This window comes from Bos taurus, chromosome 3 (assembly GCF_002263795.3).
Source record: "Bos taurus isolate L1 Dominette 01449 registration number 42190680 breed Hereford chromosome 3, ARS-UCD2.0, whole genome shotgun sequence".
NCBI classification, from domain to species: Eukaryota; Metazoa; Chordata; class Mammalia; order Artiodactyla; family Bovidae; genus Bos; species Bos taurus.
This window is the reverse complement of record NC_037330.1, coordinates 75,070,471-75,096,773: the sequence shown is the minus strand read 5'-3', so window position 1 is coordinate 75,096,773 and position 26,303 is coordinate 75,070,471. Positions and strand designations below refer to the sequence as shown.

The window sequence follows — 26,303 nt, the reverse complement described above, 5'->3', positions numbered from 1 at the left end:
CCAGTCTTCCTCTTTCCCACTGGCTCAAGCACTAACTGAAGACCCATGAATACTACATCAATGGAGACAAGAAGCGGATATAAAGTCAATTGATTGTTTACTAGTCAAGCCAATCAGTCTTAGTCAGCCTATACCCCCAGCTCCTCTAAGGCCAGGAAACCATTTTCTCCAAATAACTCAGCAGGCCAGTGAGTTCATTCAGAGTACAGTAGCTCAAAACATGATACTGGGCTTATCATGGTTTTCCTCTCCTACCTAACAAGAGAACATGAAATTCCGTGGAGGTATGAGAGAATGGAATTTGCAAAAATGAAATACTTGACCAAAAGTGTGTTCAGTCTTCTAGAATGACTGAGAAAGTTGTGACATCTTTCATTTAGATTTCTGAGAAGGGACTAGATATATTAGAGAAATACACATTTGCCTATTATGAGTTTATCTTAGTTGTGCTTATGATGTCATGGTTTTGTGATCCCTGGTTACATTAGACAGTATTGGTATGATAACTGTTTTGATATTGTGCTGTGTTTGATGTTGTGCCTGAAACTTCTTTTTGCATCTTTTTCTCCAATTTCTCGTGACTGAAATATCTTTACTATTTTTGAATGTAAAAAAAAAATTGTACATGATAAGACAATCAGTTGGATACCTAAAATGTAATCAAATGATTTTTTACTTTGCCTTGCATATTGCCAAATAGTAATTTTTAATATTTTCTTAGCTGAAATACCTGTTGTTTGAAATCAAACAGCATGCCTTCCCTCTCCAAATGATTTTCCAATGATCACTGTCATCTCCTTATATCCCTTATGTAGTTCTTCTTTAAGAACTTTAATGAAGTCATCTTTTCCTTGAATACTTGTTAAATAAATTTTCCTTGTTCCTCCAATCTGACTTTTTCATAGTAATCAAAAATCTTGATTAGTCAGGAAAATTCACAAACTTTTATAACTAATGAATTCTTAGTTTTAAATTCTTACTTTTAAATTCCAAATTGCCTACCCTTAAAACATCAATAAGAAAGATAATGAATTCAGAAAGTAATCCCTCAGATCCTTTCATAATGAAGGTGTAGTACCAAGCACAACATTAAAATATAGTTTCAAAAGTATTAAGGATGAGCATTCATTTCCCAAGTTAGACCTCCACATTAAACCATACTTAATTTTAAAAGGCATGTTGTAGGGGACTTTGCTGATGGTCCAGTGGTTAGGACTCTGCCCTTCCATTGCAGGGGGCATGGGTTCGATTCCTGGTTGGGGAACTAAGGTCCCCACAAGATGCCTGGTACAGCCAAATCAATCAATCAGTCAATAAAAGGCATGTTCTGGTTATCAACTCACAAACAGAACTGCCTTCTTGGAAGGAAAGATGTCAAGTAGAATGACTCAAGAAACCCATGCTAGAGTGAAGGTGAGAAAATGGAGTGAACAAAAACTGGATTAGATATTGTTTCGTGTAAAGATTGGAGACCAAACTTTTCCATGCCCTTTCTCCTCTAGCAACTACGCTTGTTAAAGTTGCTCAGTCTCCCAACTCTTTGCGACCCCAAGGCCTATACAGGCCTTGGTATTCTCCAGGCCAGAATACTGGAGTGGGTAGCCATTCCTATCTCCAGGGGATCTTCCCAACCCAGGGATCGAAACAGGACTCCCGCATTTTTCAGGCAGATTCTTTACCAGCTAAGCTACCAGGGAAGCCCAAGAATACTGGAGTAGGTAACCTATCCCTTCTCCAGTGGATCTTTCCAACCCAGGAATCGAACTGGGGTCTCTTGAATTGCAGGTGGATTCTTTACCAGCTGAGCTACCAGGGAAGCAACCACACATGGATTGATAAATGATCGCTATTGCTTTAAATGGGGTACTGATGAATCTCTGAAAGCTCATGTCAAGATCTGCATGCAGAGCTCATTTTAAAGACCTTTGCATAACTGGGCTTCCCCCGTGGCTCAGCTGGTAAAGAATCCGCCTGCAATGCGAGAGACCTTGGTTCAGTCCCTGGGTTGGGAAGATCCCCTGGAGAAGAAAACAGCTACCCACTCCAGTATTCTGGCCTGGAGAATTCCATGGACTATTTGGTCCATGGGCTCACAAAGAATCGACAGGACTGAGCGACTTTCACTTCACTTGCACAACTAGTGCCTCTACAGGCTAGACACAAGAAATCCACGTGATTAATTTTAATGGAATTTAAAGATTCCCAAAAAAGTATTCTTGTTTTAATAATAGAAAAAATTAATAAATATCGATTATACTCACCAAAACAAGCTTCCTATACATATGTGTGGCATAAAGACAAATATGGAATTCAATTCTTTTGCTTCAGAATTAGGAATTAGTTTCTATCATTTCCCCCAGTGTTTCACATATTACATTTCTCTCCCTGCCATTATTCAAAATGAAATGCCAGATGGTTCACCTCTTTATTTTTTAAGTTGTGACTTTTTCTTCTTGAAATTTTTCAGACTGAACTTTGTTCCCTTAAAATGGGGGTTAAAATCACCTTTGATAAGCCATCAGATGACTACGAATGTATTTAATGTGACCTTGCTCTGATATTAACATTTTCACAGACCACAGAAGGCAGACCCTTACTGGTTTTTCATTATCCTTTCCTGCCATGGCTGAAAGCCCAAATGATGCCACTTTACTGACTCTGTGCTCTTTTTTCCCCCCTACTTTAATGACATCCTTTCAACACCACAAATCTTCTGACAGATTATCTTCTCCACAGGCAGGCAGCCACATCCAGACCTTGATGGGCTCCCAAAGCCTTCAGCATCGTAGTCGGGAGCAGCAGCCGTACGAGGGAAATGTCAACAAAGTGACCATCCAGCAATTTCAGTCGCCATTGCCCATTCAGATCCCCTCTTCACAGGCCACTCGGGGACCTCAGCCCGGACGGTGCTTAATTCAAACTAAAGGGCAAAGGAGTATGGATGGATATCCAGAGCAGGTGAGAGGACTTCTTATAACTGATGAATTTCTAGGAAATGTTTGGGTAAGTCCCAGCAGTCCGTGGTTTGCCTTTCCTCATTAATGTAGCTTGAGACACGTTCATGCGTCACCATGTTGAATGGATTGAAGCCCTCTTTGTAGCGATTTTACTGTCATTTTCAGTGGTTAAGATCTACAACATATAGTAATTGATGGTTGGTTAAAATGCCCATTTCACATAGAGAAAAATTGATGAATTGGGATAGTTTTTCTGGTTTATCCTGCACCTTCTTCTACCTACTCTCAACTCTGATTTAGCTTTTCAGCACAGCTTTTGAATGTTACAAAGTGCTTCAGTGAATTAGGTGTATTAACCAAGGCTTTGGTGAAATTAACAGTGTATAAAGTAAACTGTATATTCCCTTCTATTTATGGGAATTTTTTTTTTAGGTTTTGTCTTCTAATTGTTGAATAACACAGAGATAAATCTTTGCTATGATCAAAATGATAAAGCAGTTATGAGGGAAACATTCCCGAAATGCTCCAAAAGCTATTGATAAATACCATGTAGTTAAAAAAAAAAAAAAAATTGCTGCTCTTCTGACCTACCTAAAATTAGGATTTGGTTTTCCATTGTAAAATCTTATTTTCTTCCTTGAACATTGAATAGGCTCTCATCTTTTGAGTCATATTAAGCTTAGAAAGTAAGACAAGAAGATCTTAATACTCTCAGAAAATTAATTTCCCTTATTTCATTCTGCAGATAATAAGGCAAAGCTCCTACTGACTTCACTAACCCCTTAATATGGTTTGTAAAGGTTTCACTTTATTATTGCTTACTCAAAGCTTCACAAATCACCCTTCTCATTTTCTAAACATATCAAATAAGATTATCTTCATTCTCCAGCTTTTTCCTTTATGCTATTAACAGTCATTTATTATTTGGATCCCAGCTGCTCTAGAAATCTCCTGTGTTTCCTAATACCCTTCTTGAACCTGAGATTATATATTAATCATTCTCAGAATCATGGGTTTTTTATGATAATTTTCTTCCTATCTTGCCTTGATCTAGGCCAAGTGTTAGATTTAAGGTAAAATAAAGCAGACAGATGTCTTTAATCAGGTAATGAGTTGAGGTTTTCTAATTCTCTAGAGATTTTTAAAAGTTAATAAAGTTTTAAATTATGCTTTACCACAGGCATCTTAGGTTAAAAATTGTTCATATCCTCTTCACTACAAATACTATAACTTCAATCTAATTCTCTGATTTAATTATTCCTGTTGTTAGCAGGCATAATTAATAAAATAAGTTATTACAAAAGTTCTTTCTCCCACAATCAGCACATTTAAATCCACTGAGATCAATGCCTTCTGTTTCACCTACTTTTAGTGATAGGGTTAGTATTGTTATTTGTTGTTTAATTGCTAAGTCCTGTCTGACTCTTTTGCGACCCCATGGACCACCAGGCTCCTTTGTCCATGGGGTTTTTCAGGCAAGAATACTGGAGTGGATTACCATCTCCTTCTCCAAGGGTTAGTATTAGCATGCAGTTATTCTGAACATTCTAAATTTAAAGGCCTTTTAGCGTTATTACTCCAAACATACATAAATTGTATAGCTTGACTTAATGAGAGGATTACTGTTTTAATTCACATAGTTATTAAATTTAAAACATCATAAAGAATGCATTTATAGTCATTGAAAGTGTTTTGCAGCTCTAAAAACATGAGATGTCTTTCAATTTGGGAGGTGAAAACTTAAACATTCAATGTTTACATTAAGGAAAGTACTTAAATGTAATTACTTTTTAAATTCCCAGGTTTTTTTCTGCCTTGGTTTCAGGCTGAAATGGTTTGGAATGCTGAGATAAAAACTTTGGAATGAACATGAGGAAGTCTAAGGAGACTTTAAACAAATAGTACTAGTCCCCAAACGATGCCCCGCCTTTCCCTGAGTTACAAATCCAGAGACAGTTTCTCAAAACATTTTTTATGATGCAGACTAATAATTATCCACTACCAGCAACCCACTCCAGTGTTCTTGCCTGGAGAATCCCATGGACGGAGAAGCCTGGTAGGCTGCAGTCCATGGGGTCGCACAGAGTCGGACACGACTGAAGTGACTTGGCAGCAGGAGCAGTGGCAGGCTGACACATAGTCATCCTGGCTCATTACAATGTGCATCTCTTCCCAACTCCACCTTCAGTGACATCACACTGGTAAATTGAAATTGTGAGGATAATTACACTAGGGAAATCAGCAAACACTACAAACCAGGGCCCTGACCTTCTCTCAGCCAGCTCTTAAACATTTTCCAGCACATCACCAACTACTACACTGTTTTTTTCATATCTGCCTTTTTCTAACCTCTCCACTTCTTCATTCAGCTCTACAAGGGGTCCCCAATCTTTTTGGCACCAGGGATTGGTTTCATGGAAGACAATTTTTCCACAGACCTGGGTGGGGGGATGGTTTGGGGATGATTTGAGCACAGTAGAGTGCACACTCCTGTGAGAATCTAATGCCAAAGCTGATCTGACAGAAGACGGAGCTCAGGTGGAAACGTGAGCAACGGGGAGTGGTTGAAAATACAGATGAAGCTTCACTCGTTCATCTGCCACTCACCTCCTGCTGTGCAGCCCAGTTCCCAGTGGGCCACGGGCCAGCACCAATCCATGGCCCGGGGGCTGGGGACTCCTGTGCTATAGCATTCAAAGAATGCTAGAATACTAGGAATAGGTCTCAGAATTTGGAGTTTGAGTTTAATGGTACCTTTTACTAAAGTGTGTGATTCTGGCCAAGTCTTTAACTTTTTCATGAGGTTCTGTTTTTCTCCTTATAAAATGAGAACATTACCACCCACCAACAACACTCAAAAAGTTTTGGGGACAGTCAAATGATTCAATTTTACACATACACAGGCACATGCAAAATAAGTTTGGCACTAAAGAAATTGGAAACAAAAGAAATAGAAATATAAGATTTTAAGAATTAAAATACTAGATGCTGCTTAATGATTATCAGTACCAACCTCCCTATACAGGTAGAAAACAAACAAAAAGAGGCTGAGGAGATTATATAATTCACTCTTATAATAAGAATACTTTATGTATTCTTTACATTCCTAAGTCATTTTTCTTTTGAAAACTCAGACCTCTCTAATATATGTGCGTATGCGTTAAAAGCAAGACGTTTTCCGTATTTAGCAAGAAAAAATGGAGGAGAATATTTAAAACATTTAAGATTCTGTATAGTTTCACATGAAAATTATAGAGCAGTGATTGAAGTGCAAAGACCCAGGAAGTAACTGACAATTTCTAACATGGGTTTTAGACATATAAATCAAAATACTGTGTCTTCATAAGACATTTCTAGTGGTGCATTAAAAAGACCAGTAAAACAGTTTTCTTAAGTGATTACAGCAACAGTGTAAAATTTGATCAAGTACTGTATAGAAAAAACCTAAGTCATTCATAATTTTTAAGTGCAAGGAGACATCATAAAAATAGTACCAATAGATATGCTAGGTATAGCATAATAAAGCATAGTAATTTCTAATAAAGTTTGGAGATTTTTACTTTTACAAAATAATCACTTGGGATATCCCTGGTGTAGCAGTGGATAATGCTTAATTATAATTCTTCATTAAGATTCTAATTCTTAATAATCACCCACCTGCCAATGCAGGGGACATGGGCTCGATCCCTGGTCTGGGAAGATTGCTCATGCTGCAGAGCAACTAAGCCTGTGAGCCACAAATCCTGAGGCCCACACACCTAGAGCCGGTGCTGCCCAAGAGAAGCCGCTGCAGTGAAGAATGACCCTGCTAGCCACAACTATAGGAAGCCCACACAAAACAACGTAAACCCAGCACAGCCATAAATAAATGAATAAATAAAAACTTTTTTTTAAAAGTAATCACTTATTGGAATGCTATAGGTATAAATGACACAACCAATTACAATGAATCTACATTTTTTTTTTAATTCAGGGAAGAGAAGTCTGAATGAAAATAGGAAAAGAAGGGACAACAGTTGCCATATATTAAGTGCCTACAGTATTCTTGCCTGGAGAATCCCAGGAACAGAAGAGCCTAGTGGGCTGCCGTCTGTGGGGTCGCACAGAGTCAGACACGACTGAAGCGACTTAGCAGCAGCAGCAGCATGCCGTTTATATTACATATAGTGTATCTGTGCTATATATACCAGGTACCTTGCACACAGGCCTGGCTTCAGGATGTGTGATCTGTAGAGCTGCACCAAGTCCTGCACTTGGATGGGCCCTGCACTTGGTTTAATGCTCTGCTGTCACTAACTTGTAATTCTTAATAATCATTAAACAAGGAGTCTCATGTTTTCATTTTGCATCAGGCCACACTAATTATATAGCTTGTCCTGATTACATATACTCTTGCACTTAGTCCTCACAATAATCTTACTACTTTTTATAAATGAAGACCAGGGCACAAAGAAAATAATTTGTAAGAGGTATAAGTGGTCAAGCTGAAATTTTAACCCAGGGCTGTCTAACCCAGAACCCAAGCTCTGTGTGTCAGTTTTACTATTAAATTAACCATATGAATCAGATACTTGCTGTGGCCTCAGTGTCCCCTTCCGTCAAATAATATTAATAGAACCTGTTTCAACTACAGTTCAGAGTTTTAGAACTGCTTTAAGTTCAGTTCAGTCACACAGTTGTGTCCAGCTCTTTGCGACCCCATGAATCGCAGCATGCCAGGCCTCCCTCTCCATCAGCAACTCCTGGAGTCCACCCAAACCCACGTCAATTGAGTTGGTGATGCCATCCAGCCATCTCATCCTCTGTCGTCCTCTTCTCCTCCAGCCCTCAATCTTTCTCAGCATCAGGGTCTTTTCCAATGAGTCAGTTCTTCACATCAGGTGGCCAAAGTATTGGAGTTTCAGCTTCAACATTTGTCCTTCCAATGAACACCCAGGACTGATCTCCTTTAGGATGGACTGGTTGGATCTCCTTGCAGTCCAAGGGACTCTCAAGAGTCTTCTCCAACACCACAGTTCAAAAGCATCAATTCTTCTGCACTCAGCTTTATTAATAGTCCAACTCTTGCATCCATACATGACCACTGGAAAAATCATAGCCTTGACTAGATGGACCTTTGTTGGCAAAGTAATGTCTCTGCTTTTGAATATGCTATCTAGGTTGGTCATAACTTTCCTTCCAAGGAGTAAGTGTCTTTTAATTTCATGGCTGCAATCACCATCTGCAGTGATTTAGGAGCCCCAAAAAATAAAGTCTGACATTGTTTCCACTCTTTCCCCATCTATTGCCATGAAGTAATGGGAGGATGCCATGATCCTAGTTTTCTGAATGTTGAAGCCAAAAAGTTTAAGCCAACTTTTTCACTCTCCACTTTCACTTTCACCAAGAGGTTCTTAGGTTCTTCTTCACTTTCTGCCATAAGGGTAGTGTCATCAGCATATTGAGGTTATTGATATTTCTCACAGAAATCTTGATTCCAGCTTCTGCTTCCTCCAGCCCAGCGTTTCTCATAATGTACTCTGCATATAAGTTAAATAAGCAGGGTGACAATATACAGCCTTGACATACTCCTTTTCCTATTTGGAACCAGTCTGTTGTTCCATGTCCAGTTCTAACTGTTGCTTCCTGACCTGCATACAGGTTTTTCAAGAAGCAGGTCAGGTGGTCTGGTATTCCTATCTCCTTCAGCATTTTCCACAGTTTATTGTGATCCACACAGTCAAAGGCTTTGGCATAGTCAATAAAGCAGAAATAGATGTTTTTCTGGAACTCCCTTGCTTTTTCAATGATCCAGTGGATGTTGGCAATTTGATCTCTGGTTTCTCTGCCTTTTCTAAATCCAGCTTGAACATCTGGAAGTTCACGGTACACGTATTGCTGAAGCCTGGCTTGGAGAATTTTGAGCATTACTTTACTAGCATGTGAGATGAGTGCAATTGTGCGGTATTTTGAGCATTCTTTGGCATTGCCTTTCTTTGGGATTGGAATGAAAACTGACCTTTTCCAGTCCTGTGACCACTGCTGAGTTTTCCAAATTTGCTGTCATATTGAGTGCAGCACTTTCACAGCATCATCTTTCAGGATTTGAAAGAGCTCAACTGGAATTCCAACACCTCCACTAGCTTTGTTCATAGTAATGCTTCCTAAGGCCCACTTGACTTCACATTCCAGTATGTCTGGCTCTAGGTGAGTGATCACACCATCGTGATTATCTGGGTCATTAAGATCTTTTTTGTACAGTTCTTCTGTGTATTCTTGCCACCTCTTCTTAATATCTTCTGCTTCTGTTAGGTCCCTACCATTTCTGTCCTTTATCGAGCCCATCTTTGCATGAAATGTTCCCTTGGTATCTCTAATTTTCTTGAAGAGATCTCTAGTCTTTCCCATTCTGTTATTTTCCTCTATTTCTTTGCATTGATCACTGAGAAAGGCTTTCTTATCTCTCCTTGCTTTTCTTTGGAACTCTGCATTCAATTGGGTATATCTTTCCTTTTCTCCTTTGCTTTTCCCTTCCCTTCTTTTCACAGCTATTTGTACAGCTTCCTTAGACAGCCATTTTGCTTTTTTGCATTTCTTTTTCTTGGAGATGGTCATGATTCCTGTCCCCTGTACAATGTCACGAACCTCCATCCATAGTTCATCAGGCACTCTGTCCATCAGATTTAGTCCCTTAAGTCTATTTCTCACTTCCACTGTATTGTCATAAGGGATTTGATTTAGGTCATACCTGAATGGTCTAGTGGTTTTCTCCACTTCCTTCAATTTCAGTCTGAATTTGGATAAGAAGTTCATGATCTGAGCCACAGTCAGCTCCCAGTCTTGTTTTTGCTGACTATATAGAGCTTCTCCATCTTTGGTTGCAAAGAATATAATCAATCTGATTTCGGTGTCGACCATCTGGTGATGTCCATGTGTAGAGTCTTTTCCTGTGTTGTTGGAAGAGGGTCTTTGCTATTACCAGTGCGTTCTCTTGGCAGAACTCTATTAGCTTTTGCCCTGCTTCATTCTGTACTCCAAGGCCAAATTTGCCTGTTACTTTATGTAGATGGAATAGGTACTGACTGGAACTTACATGAACATGTCCAATGCTTTAAAAAGCAAAAATACTCAACAAATGGAAAGTTTATTATCAATAAAAATTTACCTCTGTATCCCTTAGTGTGGCCTAAAGAGCTAATGAGTTTCTAATATGATTAAAGTGAGTTCCATATACCCCTGAAAATACATAATAAATTCTGCTACCAATGATATTGAATGGATTTAAATGAATGTCACTTTGTAGCTAGCCAGCACACTTAACTTTTTTTAACCTTAAAGAAGCACTTAGTAAACTTTGATTTTCCTCCTGAATGATGAAACTATGTCAAGTTTCAAACTACCCTTCACAATAAGACAAGGCAAAATATCTAAGAATTCTAATTTAATACACTTATTTTTACATATTCATTTTTCATAGAAATTAAGTAGAAAGTCTGTTTTCAACTCTATAATTAACATAAAATATATGAAAGTGATTTTTTAAAGCATAAAGTACTATCCAGATTCAAGGTATTAGTTTCTGTAAACTAGAAATCTGATGTATAATAATGGATATCTTTTTTAACAAATTACCTTCAACAAACTCGTGTGCATGTCACTTGAAGTGCATTATCAGGGAACTCTACTTAGAAAAGGGATTATATAAATGACCCAATTTTGCTCTTTTTTATGGCTGAGTAATAAATATTCCATTGTATATATGTAACACATCTTTATCCATTCCTCTGTTGGTGGATATTTAGGTTGGAATCTATAAAAATGATATAGATGACCTTATTTTCAAAGAAGAGATAGAGACAGAGGTAGAGAATAAATAAATAGATATCAAGAGGGAAAAGAAAGGTGGAAGGAATTGGGAGATTGGGATTGATATATATGTACTATTGATACTATGTATAAAATAAAGAGCTAACGAGAACAACTCTACAGCACAGGGAACTCTATATAATGCATTGTAATGATGTGAATGGGAAGGAAATCCCAAAGGAAAGGGATATATGTATACGCATGGCTGATCCACTTTGCTGTACAGTAGAAACTACACAACATAGTAAAGCAATTGTTTCAACAAACAATAATTTAAAAAAATAAGGGATTATAATGCATAAACTATTTTGATTATTGACACATATAATAGAGAATCATAGAATTGTATTAAACAATGAGTGAAGAAAAACAGAGTGAAGACTTCACTCCTTCCCATTCCACATGAAAACTCTTAGCCATCATATCCATTTTCTCAGCTCCTCCCTTTGTTTCCCAGTGCAAGTGGCTATTTACCTTATCCTCTTCTTCTCAGTAAAATAATAATACTTTATATCAGTTTTTCTCAACCTCAGCTGTACTTTAGAATCTTCTCAACTTTTTTATTGAGGTATAGTTGATTAACAATATTATTTTAGTCTCAGGTATACAGCATAGTGATTCAGTATTTTTGCAGATTATTTTTCATTATAAGTTATTGTAAGATATTGGCTATAATTTCCCATACTATATAATGTGTCTTTGTTGTTTATTTATTTTATACATGATGGTTTGTTTCTGTCAATCCCACACCCCTAATTTATCTTTACCCCCTCGCCTCTTCCCTTTGGTAACCACAAGTTTGTTTCCTATGTCTATGAGTCTGTTTTTGTGTTGCATATATATTCATTTGTATTATTTTTTAGATTCCACATGTCAGTGATATCCTACAGTATTTATCTATCTCACTTATTTCGTTTAGCATAATGCCCTCTAAGCCCATTCATTTTGTTGCAAATAGCAAAATTCTATCCTTTTATATGGCCTTTTACATTGTGTATATATACTACATCTTCTTTATCCATTTGTCTGTTGATGGGCACTTGGGTCATTTCCAAGTCTTGGATATGGTAAATAGTGTTTCTGTGAAGATAGCAGTTCATGCATCTTTCTGAATTAGTGTTTTCATTTTTCCTGGATATAGGCCCCGGAGTGGAATTGCTAGATCATATGATAGTTCTAGGCTTCCCTGGTGGCTCAGATGGTAAAAGAATCTGCCTGTAATGCTGGAAACCTGGGTTTGATCCCTGGATTGGGAAGATCCCCTGGAGAAGGGAATAGCAACCCACTCCAGTATTCTTGCCTGGAGACTCCATGGACAGAGGAGCCTGGTAGACTACAGTCCATGAGGTCACAAAGACTCGGACAGCACTGAGTGACTAACACACATATGATAGTTCTATTTGAGTTTTTTCAAGGACCTCCATACTTCTGGAGGGAGGTTGTTCAGGAGCTTTGAAAAACACTAATGTCCCAACCTCATTCCCAAAGAAACTGATTTCATTAGTCTGAATGTGAGCTGAGTGATAGGAATTTTTGAAACTCGCCAGGTGATTCTATTGTGTAGCTAAGGCTGAGAAGTAATACTTGAGATATTCTACAGCTCAACAATTTACCAGTTGAATAACATATTGTTATTAACACTATTTCGAAGCATACACAATTCATACATAACTTGTTGAATATTTTTAAAAGAAACTGAAATAAACTTTTTCTCTTTTGCAAATGTATAAGTGAAGTGTTAGTCACACAGTTATGTCCGACTCTTTGCAACCCCATGGACTATAGCCTGCCAGGCTCCTCTATCCATGGAATTCTCCAAGCAAGAATACTGGAGTGGGTTGCATTTCCTTCTAAGGCAAAGCATATTTGTATATATAGAACACATAGACTCCAAAGCATAAATAGGAAAGAAAAACAGCCTGATGCTTCAAATGTTTCAAAATCCTTTCATATATTAACTGATTTCATCAACCAATAATGTGATGGATAGAGCAGTGCCTGTTTTATTGACTAGAAGCCTAAGATTTGAAGAAGCAGAGCTAGAATTAAAATCCAATTTCATGAGTGTACCACATTATGGCCAAACACAGGGGTCAAGAGTAAGCTCACACTGGAAGAATAAAAATATAAAAAACTACACTCTAGAGTTTCTGTCTGCCCCAGACAAGAAAGAGGATATACCTGCTAATGAACCTAATACATCAGGATGGCCAGAGCTGCAGAGCTGTCTCCTACCAGGAGTATACATTCAAACTAAAGTTTGTGCCTGAAAGAGGACTTGTAACATTACATTAGAATTATATTAGAATAAGCTCTATGAGTTATACAAAGCAGTTCCCATCCATCATATTCAAGGACAAAAAAAAACAAAGCTCAGAAACCCTCCCTGAAGGAGATGCTGTAGTGTACCCCGGAAGAAATCACTTTTAATACTTAATAATATGTGGAACATATAATAATTCATGAAGCAATTGGCTAAGACATGATTTCAGACATTTCTTTAGATACTCTGATCAGCTGCCTGACGGGCTCACAGGATTTCCAAGTGAGGCTTTCATCTATCAGGACCAAGTAAAGAAAAAACCATTATTCTGAATGCTTAATAGTTTAATATAAGAAGAAAAACTTGGAAATATTTTGGGGTTTTATTTATGAATTTTTAAATTAAAAGGCAATAATTAAATAAAAATTATAGAAAACAGATATTAAGATGGTTTTAATGTATATTATTTACTCCAATGATTTCAAGGACATCCCATACCTCATCCTGTTCCACTTAAAATACAGCTATTAATTCCTATTTTCCTCATAGAATTTTATTCTTCAGTAACCACTCCAGTGTTCTTGCCTGGAGAATCCCAGGGACAGGGGAACCTGGTGGGCTGCCGTCTATGGAGTCTCACAGAGTCGGACACGACTGAAGTGACTTAGCAGCAGCAGCAGCAACGTTAGTACTGCAATTCTGAAATTACAAATCATAGTGCGACACAAATAATGTCTAACTCATCACAACCAATTCTACAAATTGACTTAAGAATTTTATGCAGTTATTATAGATAGTGGCATTCAGTAAACACTGTAGTAGGAATCAGAAGGCCTCTCTCAGTGTTCCACTAAGTATATGTATGGTCTTGGTTTCCGTAAGTGCAAAATGAAGGAAATGAAGTGAATAACCTTTTAAATTCATTTACATACTAAAAAAAATGAGTTTCTATTTTCTAGAAACATACAGAGTTGGCAATTTTTTTCCTGAAAATCTAGAAAATGCTACTAGAAGGATTTTATTCATCAATTTCTCTTTTTTAAAAAAATACTTTTATTTATTTATCTATTTTTGGCTGTGCTGGGTCTTCATTGCTGTGTGGGTTTTTCTCTAAGCTGTGAGGAGCAGGGGCTACTCTCCAGCTGCAGTGCGCAGGTTTCTCGTTGCAGTGGTTTCTCTTGCTGCAGAGCACAGGCTTCAGTAGTTGCTGCACGTGGGCTCAGTAGTTGTGGTTCCTGGGCTCTAGAGCAGGAGCTCAATAGTTGTGGTGCCCGGGCTTAATTTCTCTGAGACATGCAGTATCCTCCCGGATCAGGAATCAATGTCTCCTGAACTGGCAGTTGGATTCTTTATCCCTGAGCCACCAGGAAAGCCCCTATTCATCAATCTTTCTATTAGGATGTTTCTTCAAAAGAGTTAATGAGCAATTTAGTTGGACTTGCATCTCTAATTCACAACAGAAAAAAATAATGAAAACAGAAGGATCAAAAATAGTAATTGTTCTTAAATATTTATATATTTTCTAATTATTATACTTTCTTGAGTCTATTACCTAGGCTTCTTAGAAATTCTGGAAATGCAGAGTTTTATGTAGATTTTATATAATTGTTTAGAATTCTTTATCACACAAGCCCTGTTATATAATAACCCATAATACCAGGTACTAAAAGTAAAAGTAGCAGCAAATTTAATTTCAAGCTTAATTGCAGTACCACGAAGCATTCTCTCTACTTCTGTCAAGTCCCATAGTCAGATCCCCATCACCATCTCTCAGCATGTGGCTTGACCTCTTTCTTTAAATATCTTCACTTGGCTGTCACTATTCTACTGTTTTCCTCTTTCCACACTTTCCTTTTTTTTTTCCATTAAGATGTTTCACTCAAGAGTGGGTTCTCTGACCCAGATTTCTTTGTTCTTTTTGGGGGGTATAGTTGCTTTACAATGTTTCTTTTGACCATGCTAAATTTAAGAATCCTTGTAGCTCAGTCAGTAAAGAAACTGCCTGCAGTGCAGGAGACCTGGGCTTGATTCCTGGGTCAGGAAGAGCCCCTGGAAAAGGAAATGGCAATCCACTCTAGCATGCTTGCTTGGAGAATCCCATGGATAAAGGAGCCCTGGCAGGCTACAGTCCATGGGGTCACAAGAGTCAGACATGACTTAACGACTAAACCACCAAAGACAGAAGAGCCTGGTGCCCTACAGTCCATGGGATTGAAAAAGAGTCAGATACGACTTAACAACTAAACAACAAGTTTCAGAAATTCACTGGACATTCAGATTGAGATATCAACAAGTGGGTAACTGAATATAAACATCTGAAGTACAGAGGAGAGGCCAGGGCTAGAGATATTTTTAAAATTTGGAGTCATCCATCCTGGAGCTGAATGAAACCATATAAGTGTGTGTTGTTGTTCAGTCACTCAGTTGTGTCTGACTCTGCAACCCCATGGACTGCAGCACTCCAGGCTTCCCTGTTCTTCACTATCTCCTGAAGTTTGCTGACTCTTGTCCGTTCAGTTGATGATGCCATCCAAGTGTGTATGGATACAAAAGAGAAGAGGGTCAAAGTCTGAGCACTGAATCACTCTATCATTTAAAGGTCATGAACAGAAGAGGAGCCAATCAAGAAAGAATGCCCAGTTTCTGCTGTACAGTGAAGGGCCTAGCCACTCTTTTTTATTTCTTTATTGGTAGAAAAATAGCTCAAGAGCTTCAAACCCTCTCAGACTTAAAACTAGCAAGATAGAGCAAGATTCTCTTTCCTGAAAATCCCAGTAGGCTTCTCATTTCTCCTATTTGATCAGGTTACCTGCCCATCCTATAATGATATTTTTAGGAGATACTGTGCTTTGTTTTAGGTCTAGATAACATTATTCACTGAAAGAATAGAGACTAAGAATAGAGAAGTGAGTGGTTTTCAAAGAGAATTGGAGATGATAGCTGCCAGACAAAGAATGAATGGCTCTTGAGCAGCAAAAACAGCAGGTATCCACTGAAAGCTTCATAAATACACACTGCTAGCAAAGGGAATGGTCTCTAGAACAAAGCACAGTAAGCAAGTTAACTACAGCATCACCAGGTATCTTTCTGTAACGCAACTCTCTAATCTTGAATTACACCTCACACACATCCATGCATGTGCATGTACACACACATGTTGTTCATGTATATAAACACACAAGGTGCAACAATTTCCTTTATTCTTGTTACTAGGTTTTAGAGCACTGCAAGACCGAATCAGATCACTGGATTCCAGAGATTATAGATTATGATTCACAGAGCCTCACTGCTACATAATAATCCATTTTGTCACTGGCTTCTCCATGACCCAGTATTTTAATTGGAATAAGATCAATATAAACCAGAATTACCAAGTAGTCAAATGATAGAAGCAGACTCCACAAGAAGCAAATGCACCATTTATTGCCAAACTGTTGCCAATATCTTAAGTCAGAAATTTCACTCATTGATATCAGTAACTTGATAGAAAATAGAAAAGCTGATTTTCACTAAATAAGCTATTTATTAGCCTCCTACATCTGACCTTTTGCTAGAACACCGCATTTCCTCTTGGCTAAACTTCTTTACTTTCAGACTGCTCCTTGAAGTATTCTCTGCTCTTACATTTCATGGCCCCTTTGGGCCTTACCAGACAGGTGGAACTCCTTATATGTGAGATGAGTACTGTCTCTGACATGCTTTATGGGACACAACAGCCACAACACAATCTATTAACCATAGCATAGCATGCCCAAGAGGAGTCTGGCTTGAGATCAGAATGTATGGCTGTTTGTCACATTTATAAAACCACAGTGTCATCTTTATTATTTCTATTATTTAAAAAATATATTGAAGCAGTTCTTCATATACCTGGCACATATGAAATTTATTTTCCTTAGATTTTTAGTTCTTTCCAGATTGACAATATTATAAAATAGATATAGTCACTACAGGAGAATAGCTGAAAAGTGTTCTCAGCAGTTTACTTTGTAAATAAAATCTGTTGCATATGTTTCCTTTCAGTTTTTATAGTGGTCTGGAGAAAGCTGGAAGTGTGCATACCTTCCACATATTACATTGTAAAATATAAAATTTTCACATTAGAAAAATACAACCCCAATTTTAAATAATTTAATTGGAAATGCACAGATATACTGGAAAATATAAAGGTAAAATATGTAAGTCATGTTTAGTTCCTTTCTTCTCATTTTCTAATTAATGACAAATAACAAAAAAGGACTACTAGGTGAAATGGTATGTTGAATAAATTTCAAATATTCCTTCAAGCTACATCAAGCTGTTATATGTTCATGTTCATAGACAGTGAGCCATTTAAATACAAAACTATTCAAAATCGTAGTTTCTACCACCATATGATAACTAGTTTTAACAAATCTAGATCAACTAAAGTAAAAGTTTTAATTAAACGTATCTTTAAAATAAAACATAGAGTACTTATGATAATTGCAGTTACTCATCATTTAGAAACTGTTCATTAATGACTTCACCATAAAAATCACATTAGTGAATAGGTTTTTGTTCTTGTGCTGCATATAATAGTTAACCATTGTATTTACTATTAAAGAATATGACAGTGAATTAAGGATAATCTCATTAAATGGCCAGTTCCCATTTAATGAGACTTGATGGGAACAAATTGATCCAGTTCCCATCAACTCACAATATATGCTAATTAAGTCAGGAATAGGACTCAAGTTTGCCTTGAACTGTCTAAGAGGTAAGGATTAAATGTACCTTAAAAATAAAGATGTAGAGAACATTTTGGGCATTTGCATTTGCCTGTAAGCAAATTAATAGGCTAAGAAGTGTTGCTGGAGAAAACATTAAGCTGATGTTTCAAATCATCTTAAAGAACATTTCCAGTATGATGGAGGTTGTGGTTCAATAGCTAAGTCGTGTCCTGCTGCTGCTAAGTTGCTTCAGTCGTGTCTGACTCTGTGTGACCCCATAGACGGCAGCCCACCAGGCTCCCCTGTCCCTGGGATTCTCCAGGCAAGAACATTGGAGTGGGTTGCCATTTCCCTCTCCAATGCACGAAAGTGAAAAGTGAAAGTGAAGTCGCTCAGTCGTGTCTGACTCTTTTCGACCCCATGGACTGCAGCCTATCAGGCTCCTCTGTCCATGGGACTTTCCAGGCAAGAGTACTGGAGTTGGGTGCCATTGCCTTCTCCTACTCTTTCGCAACCCCATGGACTGTAGCCCACCAGACTCCTCTGTCCATGGGATCTCCCAGGCAAGAATATTGGAGTGGGTTGCCATTTCCTTCTCCAGGGGATCTTCCCAAGCCAGGAATCAAACCTGCGTCACCTGCATTGCAGGCAGTCTCCTGCACTGAAGGCAGATTCTTCACCACTGAGCCACCAGGGAAGCCCTTCCAGTATGTATTTATATAAATACAAAATATATTCTAATGTATTTTTAAATTTTTTTTTTCTTAACTCTTTATTAACCTTTTGCCTGCTAATCTCTGGTAATACTTACTTCATCCTAGTTTCAGTCCTTGTTCAGTACATTAAAGTTATAAAAGTTTTTTTCCCATTATGTAATCAAATTATATGCTACCTCTGGGGTTCCCAAGTCTTTCAGTCATCTGGGGTCACCCTGTTCCACTTCAGATGGAAAACTAGCATTTTCTCACAGACCCCCACACACATCCCCAGCTCTGAATCATCAAGAATTCCTAGGTTTTTTATAGTTTCTCTGGGGCAGTGGTCCTCAATCTTTTTGACACCAGGAACCGGTTATGTGGAAGCCAGTTTTTCCATAGACAGGGTGGAGGTGGGGCAAGATGACTTAAGCATGATTTAAGTGCATTACTTTTATTGTGCTTCTTATTTCCATTATTATCGATCAGTTACACCTCAGATCATCAAGCATTAGATCCCGGAGGTTGGGGACCCCTGCTCTAGCTCAGTGTTGGCACTGATGTAGCTTCCACTGAATTCTTGATCTGCATCTTTGCATCAACTTTTATAATGGCTGTTAGCTTTACTACCTCCTTACCCCAAGCTGGACCTACTTCTAATGCCATCATTTCTTGGAAAGCATAGGGCTCTGAGGTTTAACAGATCTCATTTATGATGTGGGGCTTCGGGAGGTAGCAGAGCACAGAATACTAGAATATTAGCCTTCACAGTCCTAAATATTTACTGACTCTTCTCTATCACAAACAATTCCTCCATATTTTCTATCTCCTTCTTTTTTCAGTCTTTTCCTCTTTCCTTTAAGACCTGTTAACTGTCTCTTCAGGAGCTGCTGTCAAAACCCTGAACTGTTTCCAGAGTCTTTCTTTTCTCTTTTCTTTCGCCTTCACTCAAACTGTGGCTAAAACTTCACCCCTTTCTCAAATTAAAGCCCTGCTGTATCTAAACAATAGAATTATCTACCCAGGAGATGAATTGTTCCACTCTCCTAGAAAACAATAGCAACTAATTTAAATTACATAGCCATCTTTTCCCTTACCCTACATTTGCAAAATTTCTTTCACTTAGTCACACAGCTCTTTCTAATTAGTCAGAATATATGTGCATTTAAAGTAGATAGTTAAAATAATGCAATTGTTATTGTTAAAAGATTTTTAAGTTTTACAAACTGCTAATCAAAATTTAGTCCTGCACATAGTAATGAATGAACACTTACTCATGTCTGCTTGCTCAGGTAATTTTAAGTTAATTCCTATCATAGTTGATGCCTATAGAAACACTGTTGCTGAAGCTGAAACTCCAATACTTTGGCCACCTGATGTGAAGAGCCAACTGCCTGGAAAAGACCCTGATGCTGGGAAAGATTGAAGGCAAAAGGAGAAGGGGACAACAGAGGATGAGATGGTTAGACAGTATCACCAACACAATGGACATGAATTTGAGCAAACTCCAAGAGATAGTGGAGGACAGAAGAGCCTGATGTGCTGCAGTTCATTGGCCCACAAAGAGTCAGACATGACTTAGCAACTGAACATCACCACCAGAGAAATACTATTTTGTCAGAGTTTATACTGCCTTTTGTGTCCCAAGCTAACCCTGAGAACTTAAGTGAAATGTGAATCTTTTCTAGTAGGATACAATTATTTGAAGATATTTAGCTTTACATGTATTTGATTACTTTTTTTTTATCTTTTTTTACATAGTTTTGTGTGAGAATAGAAAAGAATCCTGGCCTTGGATTTAGTATCAGTGGTGGAATTAGTGGACAAGGAAATCCATTTAAACCTTCTGACAAGGTAAGAAGTGAATTTCTTATTGACAATTTTAATTAGTAAAACACTGTACTGTATCAAAAAAGATTTTTAAAATTTTGCGATTTTACTGTGCTTTAATAAGCTAGCTAACTATGAAACCAGTTAGAAACTTTCTCAGCAAGGAGAAAAAAGAATTCCCTGCAGTGATTGACAAATCCTACGAATAAGAAGAAATAAATTTAAGTATCCTTTTGAAAAGGAAGTTCTTTGTTTTTTACTTTTTGTTCTGTTCACCATTGTATCTACACAGGTAATTTTTAACAATTTGTTTCCAAAAGTTGTAAATCACTTATTTGAGAAAATGTTTTCTCATAGTAACAGAATGAATAAATACTGATTCAACAGGAGGGCAGTAAATGGACATCTTTATATTTAATCCATCATATTTGTAAAGTATTTCACTGATAGGATTGTAGAACTAAAAGACCAGAGAAAAGAGATATCTTGTGAGAACATCAGTTAGCCATGGCAGAGGGATCGGGTCCTCCTCTCATGCTCACCCCCGTTTGCCAAACCATGGGTAAAGTTTCACCTCCTCCCCCGACTCTAACCTCAACCATTGCCAGATATCCACCATGCTGCTCATGCTCACATTTGGCCTGTCTGATCCCACTGAAGAACACTTGACATTTTTATTAAAAAATGTACCCTGGGCTGCATAATCTGCCCTCTGCCATCAGTGTTTTAATACTCTCAGCTTCTTAAACAATTAGCAATTATAATTTGATGATATTGAAACTGTCTGCTTTTGACCTCATCAAATTTAACTGCATTAAGCGACATCATAAAACTTTGGGTGATGAAGAAAGACAGAAATTACATATAAGTAAAACCTCCACAGGGTCTTGACTTACTTCTGAATCACATGCTGGTGCAGACCTTTGCAATGTGCCACTCTTATAAAGGTAACCCACACATCAGTTTCTGATCAAAAAAACCTATTTCTGAAAAAAGGTGTATGCCCCTACTCTGGAGATTTCCATAGCCTTTAATCCCTTATTTTCCTCCACTTCTCCCACTCTTTTTGTTTCCTACCATCCATTATGCCCTTCTTCTTTTTCTTTTTGAAGAAGAAGAAGAGTTTGGACCAAGAGGAAGAATTATTCTTACTGTACATATTATATTAGGATGGAAGGGAAAGAAATCCCCAGTGTCCATAAACAAGAATTTCTTTGATTGAGTGATTGGAACAGATATTCCCATATAAGGAATGTGTATCAAGCAGCCTATATAAAAGGGGAATTCCAGTTTAAAATGTTTGTGTATAAATAACTGCTGCATTTCCTTTTTGAAATGATGTTGAAGATAATCATTGATTAAGTAGAATTTAAATATTTGTGACTTAGTAGGACCAAGTGTTTACTGAATTTTAATAAGTTATTAATGTATCTTAAGACAAAAAGCATGAAAATGCAAAATCATGAGAAACATATGATATTTTTAAAAGCCTCAAATCGCTGTCTGATTCATCTTGGCCTCTCTTTTTCTCTCTGGTTTTACGTCTCCTCCATAAGCTCTTTCAATGAAAAGTTAACAACCTTATCATTCATAAGACAGTTTAAATTCAAAATTCATTTTCCTCTCCTTTCTCACCAGCGTGTACACTTTTCCACCATATTTTTGGAAAGCACAGGGTACTAGATATTTTTCAATTAGTGAAGTCACTCAGTCGTGTCCAACTCTTGGCAACTCAATGGACTGTAGCCCACCAGGTTCCTCCGTCCATGGGATTCTCCAGGCAAGAATACTGGAGTGGGTTGCCATTTCCTTCTCCAGGGGATCTTCCTGACCCAGGGATCAAACCCAGGTCTCCTTCATTGCAGGCAGACGCTTTAACCTCTGAGCCACCAGGGAAGCCTTGTCAGAATGCTGTTACTGTTTTGCTTTTATTTTCAACTGAAGGGGACAGTAGATGTGAGGCTTTCAAATCATTGCCTGTGATTCTTCCTCTATGAGGAAATATGAACACTTTGTAACTATTAATTTAATTTCTCATTTATAATATTTTAATAACTCTAGTGAGACTGAATTATTTCTATGATCTAATATAATCTATCCATTGAAAGATTTCCCCTCAAAAGCACTTTCTTTGCCTGATTACTTTCTAAAACATTTAAAATCTGAAAAGTCTCCATTACTGCAAATTGATCAGATTAATTAAAAATTAATTAATTTTAATTTCTTCTGTAGTTCCAAATCTACAGAAGATTCTCAGATTGCTTTCAATTTATTGACCACATCAATCATATGGTAAATACTCAGTAAAAAGTGTTGAGGAGATCTAAAGACACTAGCTCTGGACAATTTCTATAAGAGTTTAATCCTCTCACAAGGAAAGGGATTAATCTCAAAGAAATTCAGTTGCATTTCTTTATCCCCCATGCTCCATTCCTGTAGTGGTTGCATAAAATTTAGTGTACAACCCAGTGCCTAAAACCTAAAAGTATCAAACAGCAACAAAATGAAAATCAAGCTTAAAAATACTCTTCTTGAGAGGTTCCTGGAGCTCCAGTGGTTAGGACTTGGCACTTTCACTGCTGTGGCCCTGGGTTCAATTTCTGGGCAGGACAATAAGATCCCACAAGCCATGTGGCACAGACAAAATAAAAGTCTTCTCTCCAATGTTGAAGAACAAGTTTTATCATAAACTGGTTAATTTACAGCTGTGAGGAGAGGTGAAGAGAACCAAATTCAACCAATGTTTTAAGTCAGCAGATAGTAACCGGATCAGAGGTTGATGCTTTCTTTATAAGGAGTTCTAGTAAAGTTAGGAAAAAGCTTAAACTTTAATATAATATATATACCCTCTTCCAATAAGAGCTTCCCTAGTGTCTCAGGGATAAAGAAAACACGTGCTAATGCAGGAGACATAAGAGATGTGGGTTCAATCTCTGGGTTGGGAAGATCCCCTGGAGAAGGAAATGGCAACCCACTCCAGTATTCTTGCCTGAAAAAGCCCATGGACAGAGGAGCTTGGCGGGCTACAGTCCATGCAGTCACAAAGAGTCGGACACAACTTAGTGACTGAAAAACAACTCTTTTAATAAACAGGTCATGGATTTAAAATGGTCTTTCAAGCACACTGTAGAATTTTACTTACTATTTATGAATGTTCAAGTGTTTTATAATGTCACTCAAAATTCTAAGTATCCAAGATATCTGAATGTCTGACAGTCATTGAAGACTTTCTGTACTAAAGCAGCCAATGGAATTGTTCCATTCTCTTTATTACAATTACTAGGAACCACTGTTTCAGCCAAATGCCAATGACCAAAGTGAAATAGCACCAAACTGATTACATGGTATACAGCCAGGTAGGAAAAGCATGAAGTAGTCATCCAAAGGGCTGAGAGGATGGACCTGGGGCGAAAGTGAGTTGTGTTGTTCAGTCTGTCAGAAGTTCCAATTTAGATTCTGTTCCAATTTAGATATTGCATAAAAACTCTTGCTACAGCTCAAAAGTTAACTGAGGTTTTAGAGAGAATTGAGGATCAAGCCAGATATGAAGACTGTATTGTACCAGACTTTGAGAGCTGAGAACAGCATCTGGTCTTGCGAATATAACTCCTCTCAAAGACCTCAAGGTAGTCTAAATCAACCATGGTGTCCATGGATTAAACGGATGGAGCATGATTAGTCCTATAGTTCATATCATTGTTAGAACAGTGGTGAACAGAACAACTACTCACAGTTGAACAACCCACCTCACTCATCATGGAGTTCATTATTTTAGGTTCACTGCCAGGTGAAAGCTGCTTTTACATACTTGAAAAGAGAAAACTGTAGAAAACCAGATAAAAATGACCTTATGTAATGCTTGCCTTTGCCCTCCCAGTGAGGTGGATGGAGCCATTATCTGATTTATTCTTATAGAGGAGCACTGCTATCAAGATGGCAAGATACTCCACAGAGATAAAAGATTTTGATGTAACAAATCTGATAATAATAATAAAAGTATATAGACTTTTATTGAGTATCTATAATGTGTTAGTCACTATATTTGGCTCTTTAAATACATGAACTGATCTGATCTTCATAACAACTTGTGTTAGTTGAATATTATTATTCCTCATTTTGTGGAATGGCCCAGAGGGGTTAATTAAGTTGCCCAGGGTCATTTAGCTGATCTGTAGCAGAGAAGATTGGAACCCAGGTTGATCTGATTCCAAATCCTTTTCTCTTAATAAGCCCTGTGATTCACACCTCTATCTGCAAATACCACTTAGCAGAAGAGTCACATGACAAATTTATACCCTGTAGAGTTGAGACTAATATAGTAATCTAATATTGAAGGTGTTACAGAACACTCTAATTAGTTATAGCCTAGATATTTGCGTCAACAAATCCTCGAAAGTCAGCATATTTTCTCTATTGAACTTAGATAATTAGAAACATGTGTACAGCATACAGTACACATTGGATTGCTAAATATTTGTATAACTTTTGGACTAAGGTATTATTACAGTGGAGATTGTGCCAATGGAACAAACCACAATAATCTTTCTCTATTTAAGTGTTCATAAAATAATAAATCATGATTGCAAAATTTAAGATACCAATACAGTTTCCATGAGATATTGTTGGGAAGAGATTGGATTAATGGATGATTGATATCGTGTTGTGTGACTTCATAAGGCAGTCCAAGACTCCGAAAATAAATTTTTAATGTTGCATTCACATAGCTCCTCATCAAAGGACTGATATCCCTCCTTGCTTCATTTGAGGATGGACTAAGAAGCTTCTGGATTTTAAAGATATTAAAGGAGATGACAGCCCCTTTCTCTATATGCTGTAAAAGCATAGCACTGAATAATCCCATGAACAATTACCTAGAAACAGGATCAAATGGAAGCTACATTATGCATAACCTCAAATTACATGATAGCAGGAACTACCCATACTAGGATATTGAGACCAAAGAATCACTTATTCTCCACAGTTTTATCATAAACACTTATGCTCAGCAGATGCCGGAGACCTTACTTATATTTCCATGAATTTGGACAATCTGCATGTAGACAGAAGTGATAGAAGAAACAATTCATGTTCTTTCTTAAATGCCTTAATTTGCCCATGGTTTAGGTAAAATCCCAAGCCAAAGAAGAATATTAGAGGCATGTCAACTGTAAGATTCTATAATCACCAATAAACTCTAAAGTTCTGGAATTTCAGAATAAATTACTGCACTTAATTGGACATAAATTTTAAAAGATCAATTCCAAATGCCAAACGGCCTGCAACTGGATATAGGTCCCTCCTATTTACACACCACCTTCCAGCCTAGAAAAAAACTGTATGGAGATGGGCACTGCATCAAATAAAAGTTTTTTATATGATTAATATTAAGAAGAGAAGAAAAGTTAGTTGTGCAAATCCAAAACATTTCCTTAATACCTTTACTGGGGATAATAATACTCAGAGGCATGCTTGGCAGTAGCAAGTTCGAAAACATACAAGAAAATTTTCCAGGTTTGTTCAGTCTCATGACACTGGTGGATCACAAACAAAAAGTTACAAAGATCTGTTCTTGACTTATGAAAAAAGTACGTATCATAAACCTATTTACTGTCACGTGTTCTCCATGGATATAAAAATCAAGAATAGCAAACACATTTATCTAGAACTCCACACAGCATATGATTTATATTTACTACATAAATATTAAACTACATGCAATATTTCCTTAATTTTTTACAATCCCTAAAGATGATTTATATATTTCTAAATTAATTTTATAATATAACTTATATGTCTGTTCCATCCTTAATTCTACTTTGAGTGATTATGTAATGCAAAGTAATGTGGAGAACCTATTAATTATGTGAAAATAACATTCAGGAGCAAGAAACAGATAAAATATAAATATGTGTAATTTTTATACAAAGCTGAATTTTTAAAAACAAATAACAAGCATAAATTATTGCACTACTTGGTTATTCCAGCTGCATCTTAGTCACATTGCAGTTTGAGGTTTAGAATA

At 37.3% G+C, this 26,303-nt stretch overlaps 1 protein-coding gene across 2 annotated transcripts in view; it reads left to right on the top strand.

Moving 5' to 3' along the window:
• The window catches only part of LRRC7 (leucine rich repeat containing 7), a 613,767-nt gene that overhangs the window by 547,902 nt on the left and 39,562 nt on the right, over positions 1–26,303 (top strand). For both annotated transcript variants that reach the window (XM_059884769.1, NM_001192108.2), the window contains 2 exons: positions 2,737–2,958; positions 20,213–20,305. In XM_059884769.1, the coding sequence (XP_059740752.1) occupies positions 2,737–2,958; positions 20,213–20,305 (315 nt within the window). The remainder of the gene's footprint in view (positions 1–2,736; positions 2,959–20,212; positions 20,306–26,303) is intronic.